The 17,929-nt window shown below is 39.5% G+C and overlaps 1 protein-coding gene across 9 annotated transcripts in view; it reads right to left on the bottom strand.

Annotated features, from left to right (window-relative positions):
- The window catches only part of LOC102387622 (cysteine-rich hydrophobic domain-containing protein 2-like), a 30,813-nt gene that overhangs the window by 12,476 nt on the left and 408 nt on the right, over positions 1–17,929 (bottom strand). For 4 of the 9 annotated variants that reach the window (XM_006032117.3, XM_025213798.1, XM_025213799.1 and 1 more), the window contains exons 2-3: positions 12,162–12,216; positions 3,503–3,658 (exon numbers count right to left, since the gene is read on the bottom strand). In XM_006032117.3, the coding sequence (XP_006032179.1) occupies positions 3,503–3,658; positions 12,162–12,216 (211 nt within the window). The other 5 variants (XM_025213802.1, XM_025213800.1, XM_025213803.1 and 2 more) reach the window with 3 other exon arrangements.

The raw sequence follows: 17,929 nt of genomic DNA, 5'->3' as shown, positions 1-17,929 counted from the left end.
AGAATCTGATGGTGTTCAACGCTGATAAATGCAAGGTTCTCCACCTTGGGAAGAAAAACCCTCAGCATCCTTATAGGCTCAGCAGTGCTATGTTGGCTAGCACTATGGAAGAAAGAGACTTGGGGGTCATCATTGACCACGAGATGAACATGAGCCTGCAATGCGATGCGGCGGCTAGTAAAGCGACCAAAACGCTGGCTTTCATCCATAGATGCTTCTCAAGCAAATCCCGGGACGTCATTCTCCCCCTGTACTCGGCCTTAGTGAGGCCGGAGCTGGAGTACTGTGTCCAGTTTTGGGCTCCACAATTCAAAAAGGATGTGGAGAAGCTTGAGAGAGTCCAGAGAAGAGCCACGTGCATGATCAGAGGTCAGGGAAGCAGACCCTACGATGACAGGCTGAGAGCCCTGGGGCTCTTTAGCCTGGAAAAGCGCAGGCTCAGGGGTGATCTGATGGCCACCTATAAGTTTATCAGGGGTGACCACCAGCATCTGGGGGAACGTTTGTTCACCAGAGCGCCCCAAGGGATGATGACTAGGTCGAATGGTCATAAACTACTACAAGGCCGTTTCAGGCTGGACATAAGGAAGAATTTCTTTACTGTCCGAGCCCCCAAGGTCTGGAACAGCCTGCCGCCGGAGGTGGTTCAAGCACCTACATCGAACACCTTCAAGAGAAAACTGGATGCTTATCTTGCTGGGATCCTATGACCCCAGCTGAGCCCTTTGGGCAGGGGGCTGGACTCGATGATCTTCCGAGGTCCCTTCCAGCCCTAATGTCTATAAAATCTATTAAACTGTTCACCAGGGCACCCGTGGGGGAAAACCAGGAGTAATGGGCACAAACTCCTGGAAGACCATTTCAGGCTTAAAACTAGGAAAAACTTCTTCACAGTTAGGGTGTCTAGACTGTGGAATAAACTCTCTCCAGAGGTGGTGCAATCACCTACCCTGGAAATCTTGAGGCGGAGCCTGGACGGTCACCTCGCTGGGATCACCTGACCCCAATTGTCCTTCCTGCCTAGTGCAGGGGGCTGGACCTAATGATCACGTGAGGTTCCTTCCAGCTCCTTACAATCTATAAAACTTAAACATTTAAGGCAAATTAATCAGCATACTTAAATCTGATTTTCTAAATCTGTTGCCAGGTGCTATAAAAATGAACTGCATTTATTTTTGACTAAATATTAACACAAAACAACTCTTATTTAGAAGTAGTAATTTTTTTCTGCATCCATATTAACTTCATACAGAACCAGACAAATGTGTACAGCCATTCAAAATATTTAGGGAATTTCTATACTTTTATTTAAATTATTTCTGATATAACTAAGGCTGGGTAAATCGCTCTTCTTGAAAGAGAAATTAAAACTAAAAACTGAGAGTAGTTAATTTTGCAAAAACTTACAAAACCTATTCTATATTTTATACCAGGGTGTAATGAGTTTCAGTCCTTAAACAACATTAATCAGGTATTATTTTAAAATTGATCTACATACATCATTTTATTATTGGATACATACAGGCTGGTTTATGATCCCCTCTCACAGCTCCCTCAAACACTACGCTTAGTAAAACAACATGTTGACTGTTTGGGGTTTATATTTTTCCAATTCAAGTTTTGTCTCTTAATTGTTTTCATGCAACAATCTGATGAAAGCAGTTAACAGTTCAAAGAACAACTTGTGGCTCAACAGTTTTAGGATTTAATGCATCTTTCTGCCACATAACTCATGCATCTCGCTGAGGATAGGTCTTATTCCAGGTTTTTGTACTCTTCAATTAATTATTATCTAAAGTTTTTTCTACATTGTCCTGATGCATCTTCAGACTGTAACTGCTTTAATTTAGAGACAAATTCCATGGCTTTCCAATCACTGATACTCCAAAAAGTATAGTACAAAGTGTAATGTTACATTCCAGAACTTCCCTCATGTCCATCACATAGTTTCATAATTGGTAGGGTCAGAAGGGACCTGAGCAGATCATTAAGTCCGACCCCCTGCCATGGGCAGGAAAGGATGCTGGGGTCAAACGACCCCGGCAAGGTGATTATCTAGCCTCCTTCTGAAGACCCCCAGGGTTCGAGCGAGCACCACTTCCCTTGGAAGTTGGTTCCAGATCCCAGATGCCCTGACTGTGAAGTAGTGCTTCCCGATGTCCAGCCTGAACCTACTCTCAGTTAACTTATGGCTGTTATTCCTAGTTCTGTAGGTACTGCACAGGGGAACAGGGTCTCTCCCATTCCCCACTGGTCCCCCTTGGTAAGTTTACAGACAGCCACCAGATCCCCTCTCAGCCTTCTCTTGTGGAGGCTGAACAGGTTCAGGTACCTTAGCCTCTCCTCATAGGGCCTGCCTTGCTGCCCCATACCATGTGAGCAGCCCTCCTTTGGACCCTCTCAATGCTGTCCACATCTCCCCTGAAGTGCAGCGCCCAGAACTGGATGCAGTACTTCAACTATGGCTTGACCAATGTCGCATAGGAGGGGATCACCACCTTGGACCTGCTCATGTTGCATCTGTGGATGCATGAAAAGTTGAGGTTAGCCTTCCTGACCGCATCCTCACATTGGTGGCCCATGTTCATCTTGCAATCAATAATGACTCCAAGATCCTTTTTTGCCTCTGTGCTGACGAGAAGGGAGTTCTCCAGCCTGTAGGTATGCTGCTGGCTCTTCCTCCCCAGGTACAGTACCTTGCACTTGTCAGTATTGAAACCCATCCTGTTCTCATCCGCCTACCCATCACTGCAGTATGCAAGTTCTAAATATAAAACCAGGACTATATTTCTTTAATCTTTCCTAGATTTTTTTCCCTTCTTTTTTGAAGGAATACTTTTTGAACACTGATTACAAAGAAGATGTTACTGTTTGTCCAGCTTTATGTTGTTAAGAGATTATACAGGAAAGAAAGTGAGTCTTGCAATATTCAAATATAAAGAGTCAAATTCTGCTGCTCCTAAGACATAATGAAATGTAATTAGCTGAATCAATAGTCCAGAATATTTGCGGTACAAAGCCACTGTTTAGGAAGCAAAATCATTTTCATCTTTCAGAAATCTACACCTGGATGAAAAGAAGAGCAGCTGGAACACTTCACTCTACTTAGGACAGTCTCTGGGACCAACTGCTCCTCTAGCAGCACTCTACTAAAGCAACTTGTAATATCATAGAAATGTAGAGCTGGAAGGAACTCCCAGACATCAGCTAATCAAACCCACTGCTCAGAGATCCAAAAAGTCTACCCAGATAATTCAAAGGTGCTTACTTGAATAAATTATGTATTTTACTAATGACAGTTATAAGCTATGTATTTTACTAATGACAGTTATAAGCTAAAGATTACATGCATAAATATTTTAAAGGGGAGACTTATAGCTGCAGCTGGGATATAGAAAAAAGGGTTGAAATAAAGAAGGGCATTATTACTTACTTAAGGTTATTTAATGGTAACAGTAATTGCAAACCACAGCGACAATGCCACTTTGAAATGTGCACTTACTCTTTTATTAAGACAGATAACAGGCCACAGGCTGCAACCCAATGTGCAGCAGCAGCACAGACAGCCACAAAGCAGCCATTTTACATTGACAGGGAGATTCTTCTTTAAGCACGCATTCACTCGGCTGATACTGGTCTTGAATTCTTCTGGAGCAACCTGCAACAGAGATGGTGAACTTTAACTGGAAGCCATTACAGAACTACTTTCATACCAATTGTCTCTACATATAAGTGACACCATGGATACAATTATCAGGCATGAAACAAAGCCACCTCAATCAATCCCCCAATTCAAATCCACCCCATTGCTCAGACCGCTTAGCATAAGGTCACTTTCTTAGAACAAGCCCATTTTACCTTGAATGCTTGGGTGGGGGGAAGGGTTCTAATAGTTGAAAAATAGATTCCTCCATGTTATCTGGCAATGAATAATAAATCAGTCCTGTAAATAATACACCTGACCCCTAAAAAATTAGATTAGGACTAGAGCTGTGCAGCATATAAAATTGGTGAGGTTGGCAAGAATGAAAGAGATATTTGGCTTCCATGGAAACAAGAGTCTGTTCAGTTTGTAGGTAAAAACTGCCATTTCACACAGAAAAAAAGTGCTAGTTTTTCCCTAGCGAAAGCCTAGTTTGCCTAGGATGAAGTTGGACCTTCGGAGAAAAAGCTGCATTAACTAATGGAAGTGGAACAAATTGCTGAAATCCTCCTAAGTGGTATGATCCAACAACTCTAGCAATGGCTTCCTGCTAAGACCAACCTAGAAGGCAAAAGGAAGACTACAGGAAATGCATCTTGCACAGAAGTACAAGACATGCCTATCTGTAGGGACATAATGAATTTGAAATTTTGCAAAATAAGGCAATGTCTACAAAACCTGGAGGGGGAGGTGGGGGGGGGGCAACCAACAGGGGGGGCACTAGAGCGCTGCAGCAGCTTGCCAGGGCAGGGGGGAAAGGATCTGCCTGTAAGATGGCTGCCATCCCCAACCCTTACCACTGATTAGCTGTGAGGGCTGCCTGTCATAGCCTCACCCTTCTCCATCAATCAGCGGTGAGTGGTGGGAGCTGCATGATAGACAGCCCTCAGCTAATCACTAGCAAGGGGTGGGCCCACATGCCAGGCAGCCCCCACAGCCAATAAGCAGCGAGGGGCAGAGTGATGGGGGCCCTTGGGCAGAGGCATGGGAGGCCTGCCATGCTTTGCCCACGAAATGGCTTCCCGGGCCCGTGTTCTATCTGTAAAATTGGGGAGCAGCCCCCATGAATTAGGTAGGTCCCTACCAATCTGTACAGTGGGTTGCTGTTCTGAAGCCTTCCTGTTTTGACAAGTTTTCTTTCTTGAGAACTGACTTATTCTGGAAGAAATCCATGGTAAAATTTTTGCTAAGATTTTCAAATGACAGGCAATTTTGAAAACTCACAGATGGAACTTTACTCTGAAAGACTTTCAAAAGTGGGTCAACTTTCAGGCACAGTTCAGGTGTAGGAGGCAAAATAATACTTTCCAGAAATTCAGAAAAGTTTTATTTAAATTGTTAGAATGTTAACAACACCCGGACTGAAATTTCCCACATCCACTCAACTTTGTGTGGGACAGAACAGGAAATCTTTAGGAGGGGGAAAAAAATAAGTTGTGCCTTACCCTTACAAGCCAGAAAGCCAACTAGAGAACCAACTTCAAACCCCAATGGTGAAAACAGAAGCTGAGACTTCTAGACAATAGTACACCCTTGGAGTTTACTGTTTACCCAAAGAATATTTGCTGCTTAAAGTGGTGTCCCTCATTGAACTCAAAGTCCTTCCTATGTTTCCAGCTTCTCAAGACGCAGAAGTACGAATCCTGGCCATCTTTTGAGTCTAATATAGGAATCGTGCTACTTGAAGATTTGGTAAAGCTCTGACACAGCACTGTTTCTGCAGTGGCTGTTTACACAAAAGAAAAACTTAACATCTACCAGTCTATTGTGAGAAGAACTGCATGTTAAGGTTAACTATAGACTCACAAGGTCTTATTTTCATTCAAGAATTCCTTGATCTGATATTTTGTAATAGCTGGAAAAAACCCTGTATAACAGTGTTTCAATTAAAATGAAGTCTAGATCCCCAAGTAAAATAACCACTTCACTGGAATCACTGGAGCAGTTAATGGATTCTTGACAGATGGGCAGCTGTTTCTGTGATGTCCCCTCACCCCTTTCCTGGTCAACAAAACTATACAGAACTTGAAAATACTCAATTAAAAGGACAGCCTCTGTTGCTTCCCAGCCACATTAACTGTGCTGTTAACACGATCACAGAATTATACAGCCAGCCGCCACCAGTGATCTAGCTAGACAAAACTGTAGACTTCAAGCAGTGTCTTTCTGACCGACTACATTGACAGTTTTCAGTCTGAAGTCTACCTTTTCCTAAAAACAAACATGGCTTGACAGATACAAAAGCACAGGGGCAGGATGCTAGCTAGTGAAGGTGTTCTGACAGCCTGTTCTATGAAAGAAAAAAGTGGATCAAACAAAACAAAGAAGAGCAAGAGTAAAAGGAGAGAGGACCCTTGCTTTGGTTCAAGCAAGAAACCATAGCAAAGTAGCCAGAGAAAGATGCTGAAAAAGACATCCTTTCTGAATCCTTCTTTGGAACCATCCTTCTGTTGGGTCCAAGGAAACTGAGATTAGGAATAAAGGGAGAACTAAGTAAAGAGAAACAACCCCCCATTACCGCAGAGAACTGTGGGACTTCAATTATGGGAACTTTAAGCTCACTCCTGACAGTTTTCCATTAAGCACTAGGCAAAGGAATCCAGCTCCACAGGCTCTTCCTGCACACAAGATCTGAGCATCTTAAAATCCAAAAGACAACCTTTTGAATACACCTAAGCGTACCTTGCCATTTGTCTTGCATGCAAAGGATATGAAAACCACTACTGCTGATAAATGCAAATGTTTCTTCTGCAGGCTAAGATCCTTAAAAAAACCCTTCGAAAACTGAATGACCACACACTTCTCCAACTGATAATATGGCTTCTTGGACAAAGACCCAGAAGAACTACTTGACATTACATGACACTTGTACCACACCTCTTACAAGAATGCTGTTACATGTCAAAGCCCTCAAGACTTCTTCCATGAAGCTGTCAATGTAGGCAAGTTTACTCAGGGCACAAAGCCTGAATTTTAACCATCTCCACCTTCAAAGAAAATCAGACTAAGTGTCCACACACACATGCACGTACGCACACGTGCTAGAGTCGTCCTAAACAGATATTTATCAACTAAACATATGCCAACTTAATTGAAGTCACAGAGCAAAGACAAAAAAAAAAAAAGAGCAACAAGACTGGTTGAACGTGTGGGATGAAGGAAAGACCTTAAACCCATATGTTAGGATGCTAGGACAGGGACATTATGAGCACTCTTACCAAAGGGTGCTCTAGAAAATGGGTTCCATTGCTGTGCAGGCCAGGTATGATACAGAACAGTTCGTGCACGGTATTTAAACATAAATTGTGATTTCCTGAATGTGCACACAGTACATGCACTTTTATGTTTCAGCTTGACTCAAGTAAACAAAGAACCCCCAAGGAAGGCTAACTTGGGGTACTTCATATTAAAACTTCTACAACTTATCTATTTCTTTCTCCTTTGTGAAGTTCAATAGTGCTATAACAGTGGGAACAGTAAATTGTACAATTGCTGTTTTGCTATTTCAGGAAAAAAAGTTTTATTTTACCATCGTCTTGACTAGGAAAATATTTTACAATTACTTCATTTTAATATTGTGATAAGAAAATTAACTTTATTTACACTCCACATAAATGTTTTCTTAAATGGCAATCACTGGTAAGTCTGTGATTGATTCTTGCACAAATTAACTCCTACGATATCTTACGATACAACGACCAGTTTTTTTGGTGAAGAGAATGGAAGAGAATTACTCTAACAAGGATTTCTGAGAAATACACAGTACACGGAAAAACTTTAAGTCTGGACCTAAAACAGAAACTTTAAGGTGGAATCCTGACTGGCGGGAAAGGATCAGAGGGTTTGGACAATCAAATGCTAGCAACACCTGAAATACCCCACAAAGAATCAGGCCATAGGCCAAGTATAGGCAACTTCTGCAGTATCCCCAAACACAGCTCCATTTTATGCTGAAGTTTCTGTGCAGCAGAAATGCGTCGGTTTCACTGGTAGTCTTTCATTTCTACAGAAAGGGGGCCAGGAAATACTGAAGAGTTGATTCTGCTATCCTCTTCTACACATAAGTATGCCCATGGAAGGACTGCAACAGTGAGTGCCAGAAAGTGCAACAGCTGTTTCCTGGCCATTTGGGTCATTGCTCATTAAAGGCACTGGTGATCTGGATTTGTACATAAGCCAGGCCTACAGTCAGTTAACACAAGACCATCAATCAGGGCAGTGTTTTGGGTACTATGAACAGGCAAGTAAGTACATAGCAAATATTTCAGAGAAGTGTTCATTTTTTGACTAAGGAAATAAGCTTGTATTCTCTGACAAATGTATTCCCTCCATATATGGAATAAGTTTCACAATAATTTCTTCAATTAACAGTTTTTTGGATTTTTTTTTTTTAAACAAGTGGACCAATTCCAATCACTTTATGTATGGACTGAACCATCAACATTTAAACATACACTTTTTTTGACCCGGAGCTGCAGTAAAGTAAAAAAAAAAAAATTGTAACTGTCTAGAGAGCAATCCTGCACTGATACAAGATTGGAGCAGAATAGCTGACATGGGGAAGAGATCCATTTAAATATTTATGATATTGTGAAAGTAGCTGCACTTCAACAAGAACCCTTCATCTGCACTCAATGTAAATTTTGTATTATAAGAAACAAGACTTAATGGTATGCTGCACAGGTTAACAATTCACAATTTTAATCACAAATGTCAGATGTTTACTTTCTAGGCAGCTTGAAGCTCAGCATATTACTGAGTTACTGTTCTAAATTCATAGTTAATTTCCCTAAAAAAATTGAAGTTCCTTAAATTGTGGCTCTGTTTTGACATCTGAGTGGACACAAAAGGTACCATCTTTTACAAGATGCATGATGGTTGTGTATACAGAGTCACATCTGGCAACTTTGATGACAAAAAATAAATTAACTTGCTTTTCCTAGCACTGTATAGCCAGCTCTGCTGCAGGAAAAAAACAGATGCTATTCTCTTCTGCATCATCCACAAAATTGTTTACCCAGTTCTAGCAGATATGAGTGTGCAAACCTATTGAAAACATTTACATTGTGCAACTAGCATATGACTGGTCTATGGAACCTTTATTATTATTAATTGTAGCAATAATACCCAAGAGGGAAACAAGGACTCGGCTTGCTATTGAGACTGCAGGTTGATTTTGCAGAGCTGACAAGAAGAAAAAATAAATCACATTGGAAAACTGAAGGCATCTAATAAAGAATACATGAGAATCACAGGATTCCAGTATTTCTGTGCCATTTCTATGAAAGTTGATTTTCTGAATAAAATGGCATCTTAATATTATTCCTGTGAAGTGGCCTTGATGAGCTCAGATGCCATGGGAAAAGACAGTATAAACAGCTAGACAGATCAGTCTGCTCTTGCCGGATTGCACAGGAAAACGAGGACACCAAATAAAGCCCTAACAAAAAATACATGAGCTAGACTTCCAGCAGTTCACTCTTGTACTATGGAACTGAAACTAAATGTTGCTTGCTTCTAATACACTAAAATTAAATGTTGTGGAACATACTTCAGTTTCAATTTGTTGTGTTAAAATGATTGTACAATAAGGATGACAACCACCAGTTTGGAAAACCAAGAAATGATTAAATATTCCTGTAGATCTGCCATACTTTCCCCTCCCCTCCTCCAATCAAAATACTTAAGTCTTGATGAGCATTAGGTCATCTTTATTAGAAAGTCCTGTTTATACCTTAACAACAGTTCAGCAACACAGTCACAAAATCTTCAATTAAGAACACAATACTTGTTAACAGGAAGGACATGAATTTAAAGTCCAATTTTATCCTGAGTACTCACACCAGGTTATTTTGAGCTGACAGAGGAATTTGTTAAAAGCCACTACATATCTGAGATTCTTTTGTAACCCTACCAAGACTTGGCATTTTTTACATCAAGTAATCAATAACAGCCATATTTCAGCAAGATAAACAATCTAGTGCCAAATTATTGGTAAGATGCCCTTCAGAACATATACTTCTAAGTGGATCTTCCTCAAGTTATTTCCACAGTCTTAAATCTTTTTCCTATCTGAACCTGTAGCTTTGAAACATTAATCTGAAAGTTTCTAGTTAATTCCCAATACAGAATTCACCAGCTATCACCTGCAGACAAAACTTAATTAAGAAACTCTGGGTCTGAGATATTTGGAAAGTTACTTGAAGAGTTTGTTTGTGTCTTGAAAAGAAAGATAAGTACACAGCTTCTGGCCGTGCAGTACACATTGTAAAAAGACATTAGTTCCTTTTAGGCCTTAAAAAAACATAAAAGGAGGAGGGTGTCATAATACTTTACAACAGGATGCAAGAGAATCTGCAAACAGAGGAAGAGAGCAAGCAAAGCCCAGCAGGCCTGATCTGCCTCCTTCAATCATCATGATCACAAACTCTATCCATCACATGTCCTGTTGGATCACAATACCAAGGGTACATTTTATGACTTACACTTCCCTGCCTTGCACACTAATCTCCTTATTGTTTTAAGATCAGGGCAGGAAGCTCCACTTTCTTCCTTAAGGTTCACTGGCTCTGTCATTTTCTTGTCACCTGGAGCTGTGCATGCCATTGGGCCATATATCATGAATAGTACTTTTCTAGCTTAGTTTAGTCTTCTTGATAATCAAGAAACCTCCTGTTCCCTAAACCTATAGGCCTAGGAGTTAAAGATTATTTAAAAATTGTTTAAACAAAGTACTGAAAAAATCAAACTGAGCAAATCTACAAAACTACCATATTTAGAATTTAGCCACAAAATCCTATAGCAAGATCTTTGAGTGAAGATGAAAATCCATAGGAAAAAAAAATCAAATGCTCACTGGCCAAATAGTGCTGGAAACCTCACTGAGGGGAAAAGTGAGAGAAATTAAGGTTTCTATAAGGGTTTTTTTTTATTCAAAATGTAAAGTTATTGAATTCTATTTTAATACCTTCATATTTATTACTTAGGAGATATCTTCTACCGTTGTAGCTTCAATTATAGAAAATTATACTTCTTTGAAATATCCATTGAATGTTCACATTCTTTTTTAAATCATGTTTAATTTGTGGCTTTACCTCAAAGAACTGAACCTGAACATTTGCCTCAAGATGGAAGAGAACCCTTGAAAAAAAAGGTGACAAAAGTCCAGCTATAGGTTCTAATTCAAAGCCCAATAAAGACAATAATATCCCTTCCTTTGACTTTAGTAGGATCTTGGATCAGGCCCAGAATTACCAGGTTGCCTTTTAACACATCGGTGGGGAGAGCAGGGGGGTATAATCTGTTTCTTTATCATTTTAATTGGATTGCCAAACAACGTCGGACAGATTTTTAGCTCAAGTATTGTAATCACTGTGGTTAAGGAAAAAAAAAAAATACCACGGGGAAAAAACAGATGGATGTGTCAGAACCAGACAGAGGATGCCATCTAGATGCATTTCAGTACTACGTTAATATGACTCAACAGTGACTGCAAGAAGACTGCAGAGGCAGTGTGAAGCCTTAACTGCATGCTATGTGATTACGGAAAATAACAAATCCTGAAATTTTTCCTCTGCATCTGTTTTGGAAAAGAGAGATGAGGAATGATATGGGGTGAAAACTGGGAGAGTGAAACATTTCAGCAATAAGGAGGAACAAAAAGGGAGAATAATCCAGAAAGCTGGAGTAAAGAATCATAAGTCCGAAGCAGAGGAACACACAAATAAAAGCATTTAAAGGAAGAATAAAGAAAGCTACTGCCACATTTCATTAACAGATGGCTATCATTTGAAAAAGAGGTTCTTGCTAATCTCAGGGACAGTATGCTAGGAAATTTCCTCCAGCACAGCAGTAACCTCTTTCTGATTTGCTTTCTGTGAAAGATCATCACTACCAAACAGTAACTGAATAACTGGAGCTATACAGTATTTAGAAAATAATTCAAAGCACTTCCGTTTTCAGGCTTACATGAAAAGCTGCAAGATGGCTTGCTTTCCACTCCTTCTCACTATATTTAAGAAAAAGACTTTTCTTTTCACAAACTGTCCAAAAATGAATTGGGTGATACTTGGCAGAAAGCCTGGTAACGTGAGTTATTTAATTTACACAACAGGCAGTTTTCTGGATTCCAGATGCTTGGGGCCAGTCCTAGTTTGATGTGGACTGCTTATGTACCTCGGGCTAGTCCTGGGGCTTTCTGTGCTAAGATTGTCAATGACACAAACTGCAGCAAGCAGTTTTTCTGATGCACCCATGTACAGTAGGAACTGGTTGGCAAACACCAAATCATTTCATATAGGACATAGCAGTAGACAGTTGTTAATCATCTTCTGTCACAATTTACTTGAAATTGATTTTATCTGAACCCAAAAACATGCTTCTAGACATGGGTAACACCCAAACTAGTGAATGAAGTATGCCCTTCAAATTTAAAATTTTAGTGCAAACTCAGACTTACCTTCCCTGTCAGAACAGAAGGAAATTCTGTGTCAAACTTGTTGCTCAAGCCAAACCTTGAAGACAAAAGAGACAAACAAAATATATTCCACCTAACTTATTGTATTTGTTTCCCCTTTAAAAAACAGTATTTTGTAATAATCAATTTGGTACTTAAAAAGTGCAATAAACAGAATTTTTTCCTACTTTGGTATGTAAGTGTTAGTATTTTCCAAGACTTCCTCAATTCAAAAAGTTTGTAAACTATCCTACAAAAAAAAAAAAAAAAAAAAAAAAAAAAAAAAAAAAAAAAAAAAAAAGAAACTAGAAGCATAGCTTGTGGCCTTCTTTGAAGGGTATCTTTAAACAGCTAGCAAAGCAAATTGTATTCTAAAACAAGAGTATTCAAATGTAAATCATTCCCTCTTTAAAGAAAAAAAATACTATTGATATTAGACTCCAATCCCAGTTTGACACAAAGTAGAATCAACCATTTCATTGGAATTACTAGTTTGTACTTGTTTATTAATTTATTCATATACCATGGATATAATTCGTAAGATAAAACAAGTTTATTTTCCTTATATGAAATCCATTATCACTTATTTTTGGAGAAAATTGTTGCTTTTGGCTAAAGCAAATTCACCCAAGCAGTATCCATAAAAAATCATGAAGAGTATTTTTGAAAACTATGAATCCGAAGCAGAGCATTTTACCATGTGTTATCTATGGACAGGGCATAAACCTTTATACAACGACTGCACTAGAGGCATCAGGCAGTGAAGCCTGAAGGGAGCTAGGTATTTTGTAGAACTTGGTATCTCAGCAAGGGAATTTAAACTAGGAATAAATTCCAATGTATGGAACTAATTAAAATATTCAGTGAACCTGCCTGCAAATCTTCAAGTTAGCATTTAAACATACTTTTGGTAAGCCATCGGCTAGCCTTATTTTTGCTAAGAAAAAAAGCCAATCATTTAAAAAGATTCCTAAACTAATCCTGGTACCCTGTGCCCTGTGGCTTTGCTATAATTGCACAGTCCCCAAAGTACTTCCTTTCCTCTTCACCTCTTGCTCCCCAATTAAGCTTTAGCCTTTACAGGATGCTATAATACAGCTGTAGGCCACAGTCTTATGAGCTATACAGTTTTTGGCTTGAATCAAGCTGTTTGCTGTTCACCAAATTAAGCACTACATAGTAAACTACTCTGAATTCTCATTCCTGGTTATTTCCATTCTGTATGAATTCTGATTTGATTCCTTTTTATTGTCACCGTCTTTAGGCAAGTTTTGTAGTTATACTTACTGTGATAACTTGAGCTAAGGATTTTTTTTTGGAGGGGGAGGGAGGGAGGGGTAAAGAATTGCAAGGAATAATATGCAACAACGCCATTTCTTCACCCCAAAGTTTTATCAGTCACATACAAATGCCAGGAGTGCTAAAATACAACATTTACTACCATTCTGCATACTGTGCTAACACAGATGTGTTAACTGTGCTAACTTGACAATTTAACACAAGTTTAGAAGTACAGACTAGTATATAATTAACTTTAAAGAAAAGTAAAACATAACAAAGAAAACTGGTGCTTCTTTAAACTACAATGCTATAACTAAGCTCATTAAAATGTTTGTCAACAGTACTAGCAAAGTTTAATTAAGAACTCCAATCACTAATTGATACAAGCAGAGAACAGCATATTAAAGCAATACGTGCATGAAATACATGGTAAAGAAAAATAAACACACACTAAAGTATAATTGAGGCTGGACCTTTTAAACATACAAGAAGGTGGTCATTTATTGTCATGCAAGAAGTGTAAATGAAGAGCCTTGTATGCATTCCTAAATTCTAGAAGTTAGCTGCTTAGATAAACAGCACAAGGGTTGTGTTGTTCTTCCCTATGTCTGGTCAATGGCTTGTCTAACAGAACCGCTTTTGACCATTTCATCTTGCTTTCTCAGCCTCTGTATTTTTTAAATGTCATATATACTATGCTAATTGTAATACAGTCATTTATTCATTATGAGCACTAACTTTTTAGGCACATCATTAGTAACCCAGGATGAGTCTTGAAGAAGTTGTTGAAAATCCATGGTGACAAATTAGTGCTGTAATCTAGTAACAGAAAGAGGAAACAGTAGAACTCAAAAGCAGGTGTTCTTCTCTCATGATGTATAAATGACTGAGTTTTAACCAATCTTTACTACAAGCACCAATCCTTAAATTAAACTCATGTTTATTTTAATAAACTTTTAGGCAAACAACAGTTACTAAAATAATTGGATTTCTATTTTCTGGCAATGTAATCTGACAAACCAAATTCAAATTCCAGAGTTTTTCCTTCTTTTTCTGATAAAAATCTATTAAAAATAATGAATTTCACTATGAAGAGAAAGACTGTATAATTTAAAAAAGCTACAAGAGCTTTTTAAAAGTCTATTCAGCCTTAAGGAGTACAGGAAGAATAACATATAGCATACAGATCATAACTTATAGCAACTGGCAACTAAACAGGCCTGTTCTCGAGAAATTACTGTGGGATTTCCACAGTCATTATTGCAGGACCTAATCAGTTTGTAAAACATGAGCAATAATACACAATCTAATTGCATACAACTAGCCTACTATGAAAGTTCAGGCAACAATAGTAAAGAGCTCTGCAGTACTTACTACTCATATACTGATCTGATATCCCTTAACACAACTGACCTCAATAAATTAAAAAGTAAATTAGTACTTTTAGTTGTAGCTGTTAAGCATTTTTTTTTAAAGCACAATTTCTTACCCACTTTTACAGTTGAAACTCCTATAGTATTGCCCAAACCAGACCTGTATGATACAACTGTATTTACACAGCGGTTGCTCACAAGCTGTTAGCTTCAGGGGACAGCATCTTGATTAAGGGGCAAGTAATCAAGTTAAGAGAAGCTGACATATTGCCTCCTGCAAGATGATAATCAATTGCAATAATAGCTCTAACACCTACTCACCCACTTTCAGTCAAAAGAGTTGATAACTTCCATCTCCTTTAGCTACTCTAAAAATCAGCATGGGAAACAAGCTCAAGTATTTTTTCCTTCACATCACTAAAACCAAAATTTTATTAGATAGCCACTAACTGTTTATTTCTGTGGATGTCAAACATTTGGGGTGTGATGTACAGATATAATGAACACATGCAACTTGTAACTGAAGTCAAAGATATCTGTAAAAGTTCAGTGCCTTTGACAGTAAAAGCACCATGGTCTGGAGGCATGTGCCCATGACTGGGAGTCTGAGGAACAAGTTCTAGCTCTGCTTCTGCTACCAATTCAGCGTGTGACCTCAAACACGTCTTTTCATCACTATGTTATAGCTGGAGAAACTGAAATAAATACTCCTCTCACAGGTAATGTATGTGGTAATACAATGCATGAATATATTTGTGAGGCACTTGGATACTACAGCAGCAAGCACTATAGAAGCCACCATGAGGAATAAGCTGACTGTATACTCAGGAAAGGATGGCTTGCAGGGAAATAAGGCAGAGAAATAACGTCATTATTTCCTGATCACCGTCCATCTTGTGTATTTAATGATGCAGTGTCCTGTTGAAAAAAAATACCATGTCTTGACATTAAAGAACATGACATAAAGCACACACAAGGCAGGCAGGTTTTTGTACTCTGTGTCTGCACAGTACCTATCATAACAGGGACCTGCTGTTCTTGACACTATTGTAATCAATTCTAATATTTCCTATCTTCCAAATGCTTGGCTAACTAGCTTACTTTTAATCTAGTTTTTGTACAAAACTTTCTAAAATTATTTCTCTTTTTAAAGAAAAAGATAAGAGTAATTCTCTTATATGCAACACGAATAGCCCTCTAATAGCCACTGCCATCACACATTAGCAGTGTTTGACTGCTAGGGACCAGGTTTAGGGTCCTCTGATGTCCACTGGGTCACTTCCATTGACTTCAATAGGCTTTAACACACCAGTGTTGCAGTAACAGACTGCTACCACTTGAGCTATATCGTTACCTGTTGGTTATCAAGAAGAGACATTTCTTACACTGAAGATGGAAGTGATGGGCTGGTAGGGCCACCCGGTGGGCCTGATCTCTTTTTCATCAAGATATGGGGGAACCCTGTCGATGTACTGACAGAAGTGGGAGTGATGAGTCCATGTGCTGGATTCAGACTGCTTCTGTGGGCAGTTCCTCCTGCCCCCCCCTTCTTCCTTGCAAAGGGACATGAAAGGAGCACATGCCTGAGACATGGATCACAGGAACCCACTGGCTGAGCCCAAACTAAATGTTCCTTTCTACACCTAATGCAGCTGCTCTGACAACTGCTCCTGCAGTTCCAAGCACTGCTGGTAGCCAGTGATCCAATCTTAACTAAAATATGAACATTATGATGCATCTGCACCAGAGTTTTGCTGATTACACCAGAAACTTAATCCTAAATGGAATTTCGGGAAACAAAGCAGAAGGTATTTTTCAGCACCAGTGATTTCTCTGTGCTAAATTTCAAAGACCTGCTGAAAACAATAGCTATAACAATATTCAAATGTTATCAGGAGCCCTTTATAAATGGAAAATGTTAGGCAATCTAAACACAGGTATTGCTACCTGTCATTCTCCCCCTGTGTCACCATGAAAAATAGGCATTGTAAATAAGTTTGACGTGACAAGCAGAAGGTTAGTAGACTGGTCAGTAGAAATAGCAAAACGCTTGTTTAAAAAGTTTTGGTGTATTCCTAGAATCCATATTTAGCAATGTAGGAAACTGCAGCACAACTTTATTAGCTCAAGTTTTTTGTAAGTACAAGCCCAGATTTCACATGCAGAAAAACAAAAGTCTGCTATAAGATTTTTAAGCACATTAACTCTGAAGTAGTTATAAGAAAACAATACATAAGGAATCTAGACTGGAAGACTAGATGGGAACAAGGACGATTACCCCCTTCCATCACTGCAAAGAAGCGTGGCTGGCAATCTTTTTGTACCAAGATCATACCAAGAAGAAACACAAAAGACATCCAAGCAAAACCCAACACCTCTGTTTCTCCCTCAGATTTCACTGACGAGGTGAGTATGCATTATGCTGTTGGGGTCTGAACGCTTCCCCCAGCATTTGAGGCATCTATCCAAAGCAAACAAGTCCCAGGGTGACATGCACCCTCGGCAACCTGAGGTCATTTCCGAAAGGAACTGCTTTCAAAACAAGCGGCCAGCCGATTTGAAATGGACAGCAATCCAGAACTGATACGTTGATGTAAAAAGCAGAATAAGTCCTCATTTACTAGGACATCAGAATCATCGACTTGGTCTTCTCATTCAACAGCCTGCTATTACAGTATTATTTCTTAGCTCTTTGCATTGGTTTGAGAAGGTGTGTCAAGATGTGAGAACACCGGCTAGAAATCAGTGGCTCCTGCGGCACCTCACGTGACTAGGCGACGAAGTCAAGGCTATTCTCCTACCACCAATCCCCTTTCCCACACCATGGTGATAGGAAGAGATGAACGCGCGCATGCAGGTTACATACACAACTCAAGGAGATGGAGTGAGAAGGCAAATACTTGTCAAGAATTACCCCCAACAGTGCTATACAAGGGGGGCAGATTTCTTATCGCCCAGACATCAGAGCTGGATCCCACCAAGCGGGTTAGGAGGGAAGGAAGCCCCTTTAGGGACAGGCTGGCGCTGCTTCAGGAGAGCTCCCAAGATGCAGGCAGAGCCGGTTCCCTCCTTGAGGAGATGTCTGTTGCATCCCTTTTTTAAGCTACATCCCATGGG

This window comes from Alligator sinensis, unplaced genomic scaffold (genome assembly GCF_000455745.1).
Source record: "Alligator sinensis unplaced genomic scaffold, ASM45574v1 scaffold626_1, whole genome shotgun sequence".
Lineage (NCBI taxonomy): Eukaryota > Metazoa > Chordata > Crocodylia > Alligatoridae > Alligator > Alligator sinensis.
This window is presented reverse-complemented; position numbering and strand designations above follow the sequence as displayed.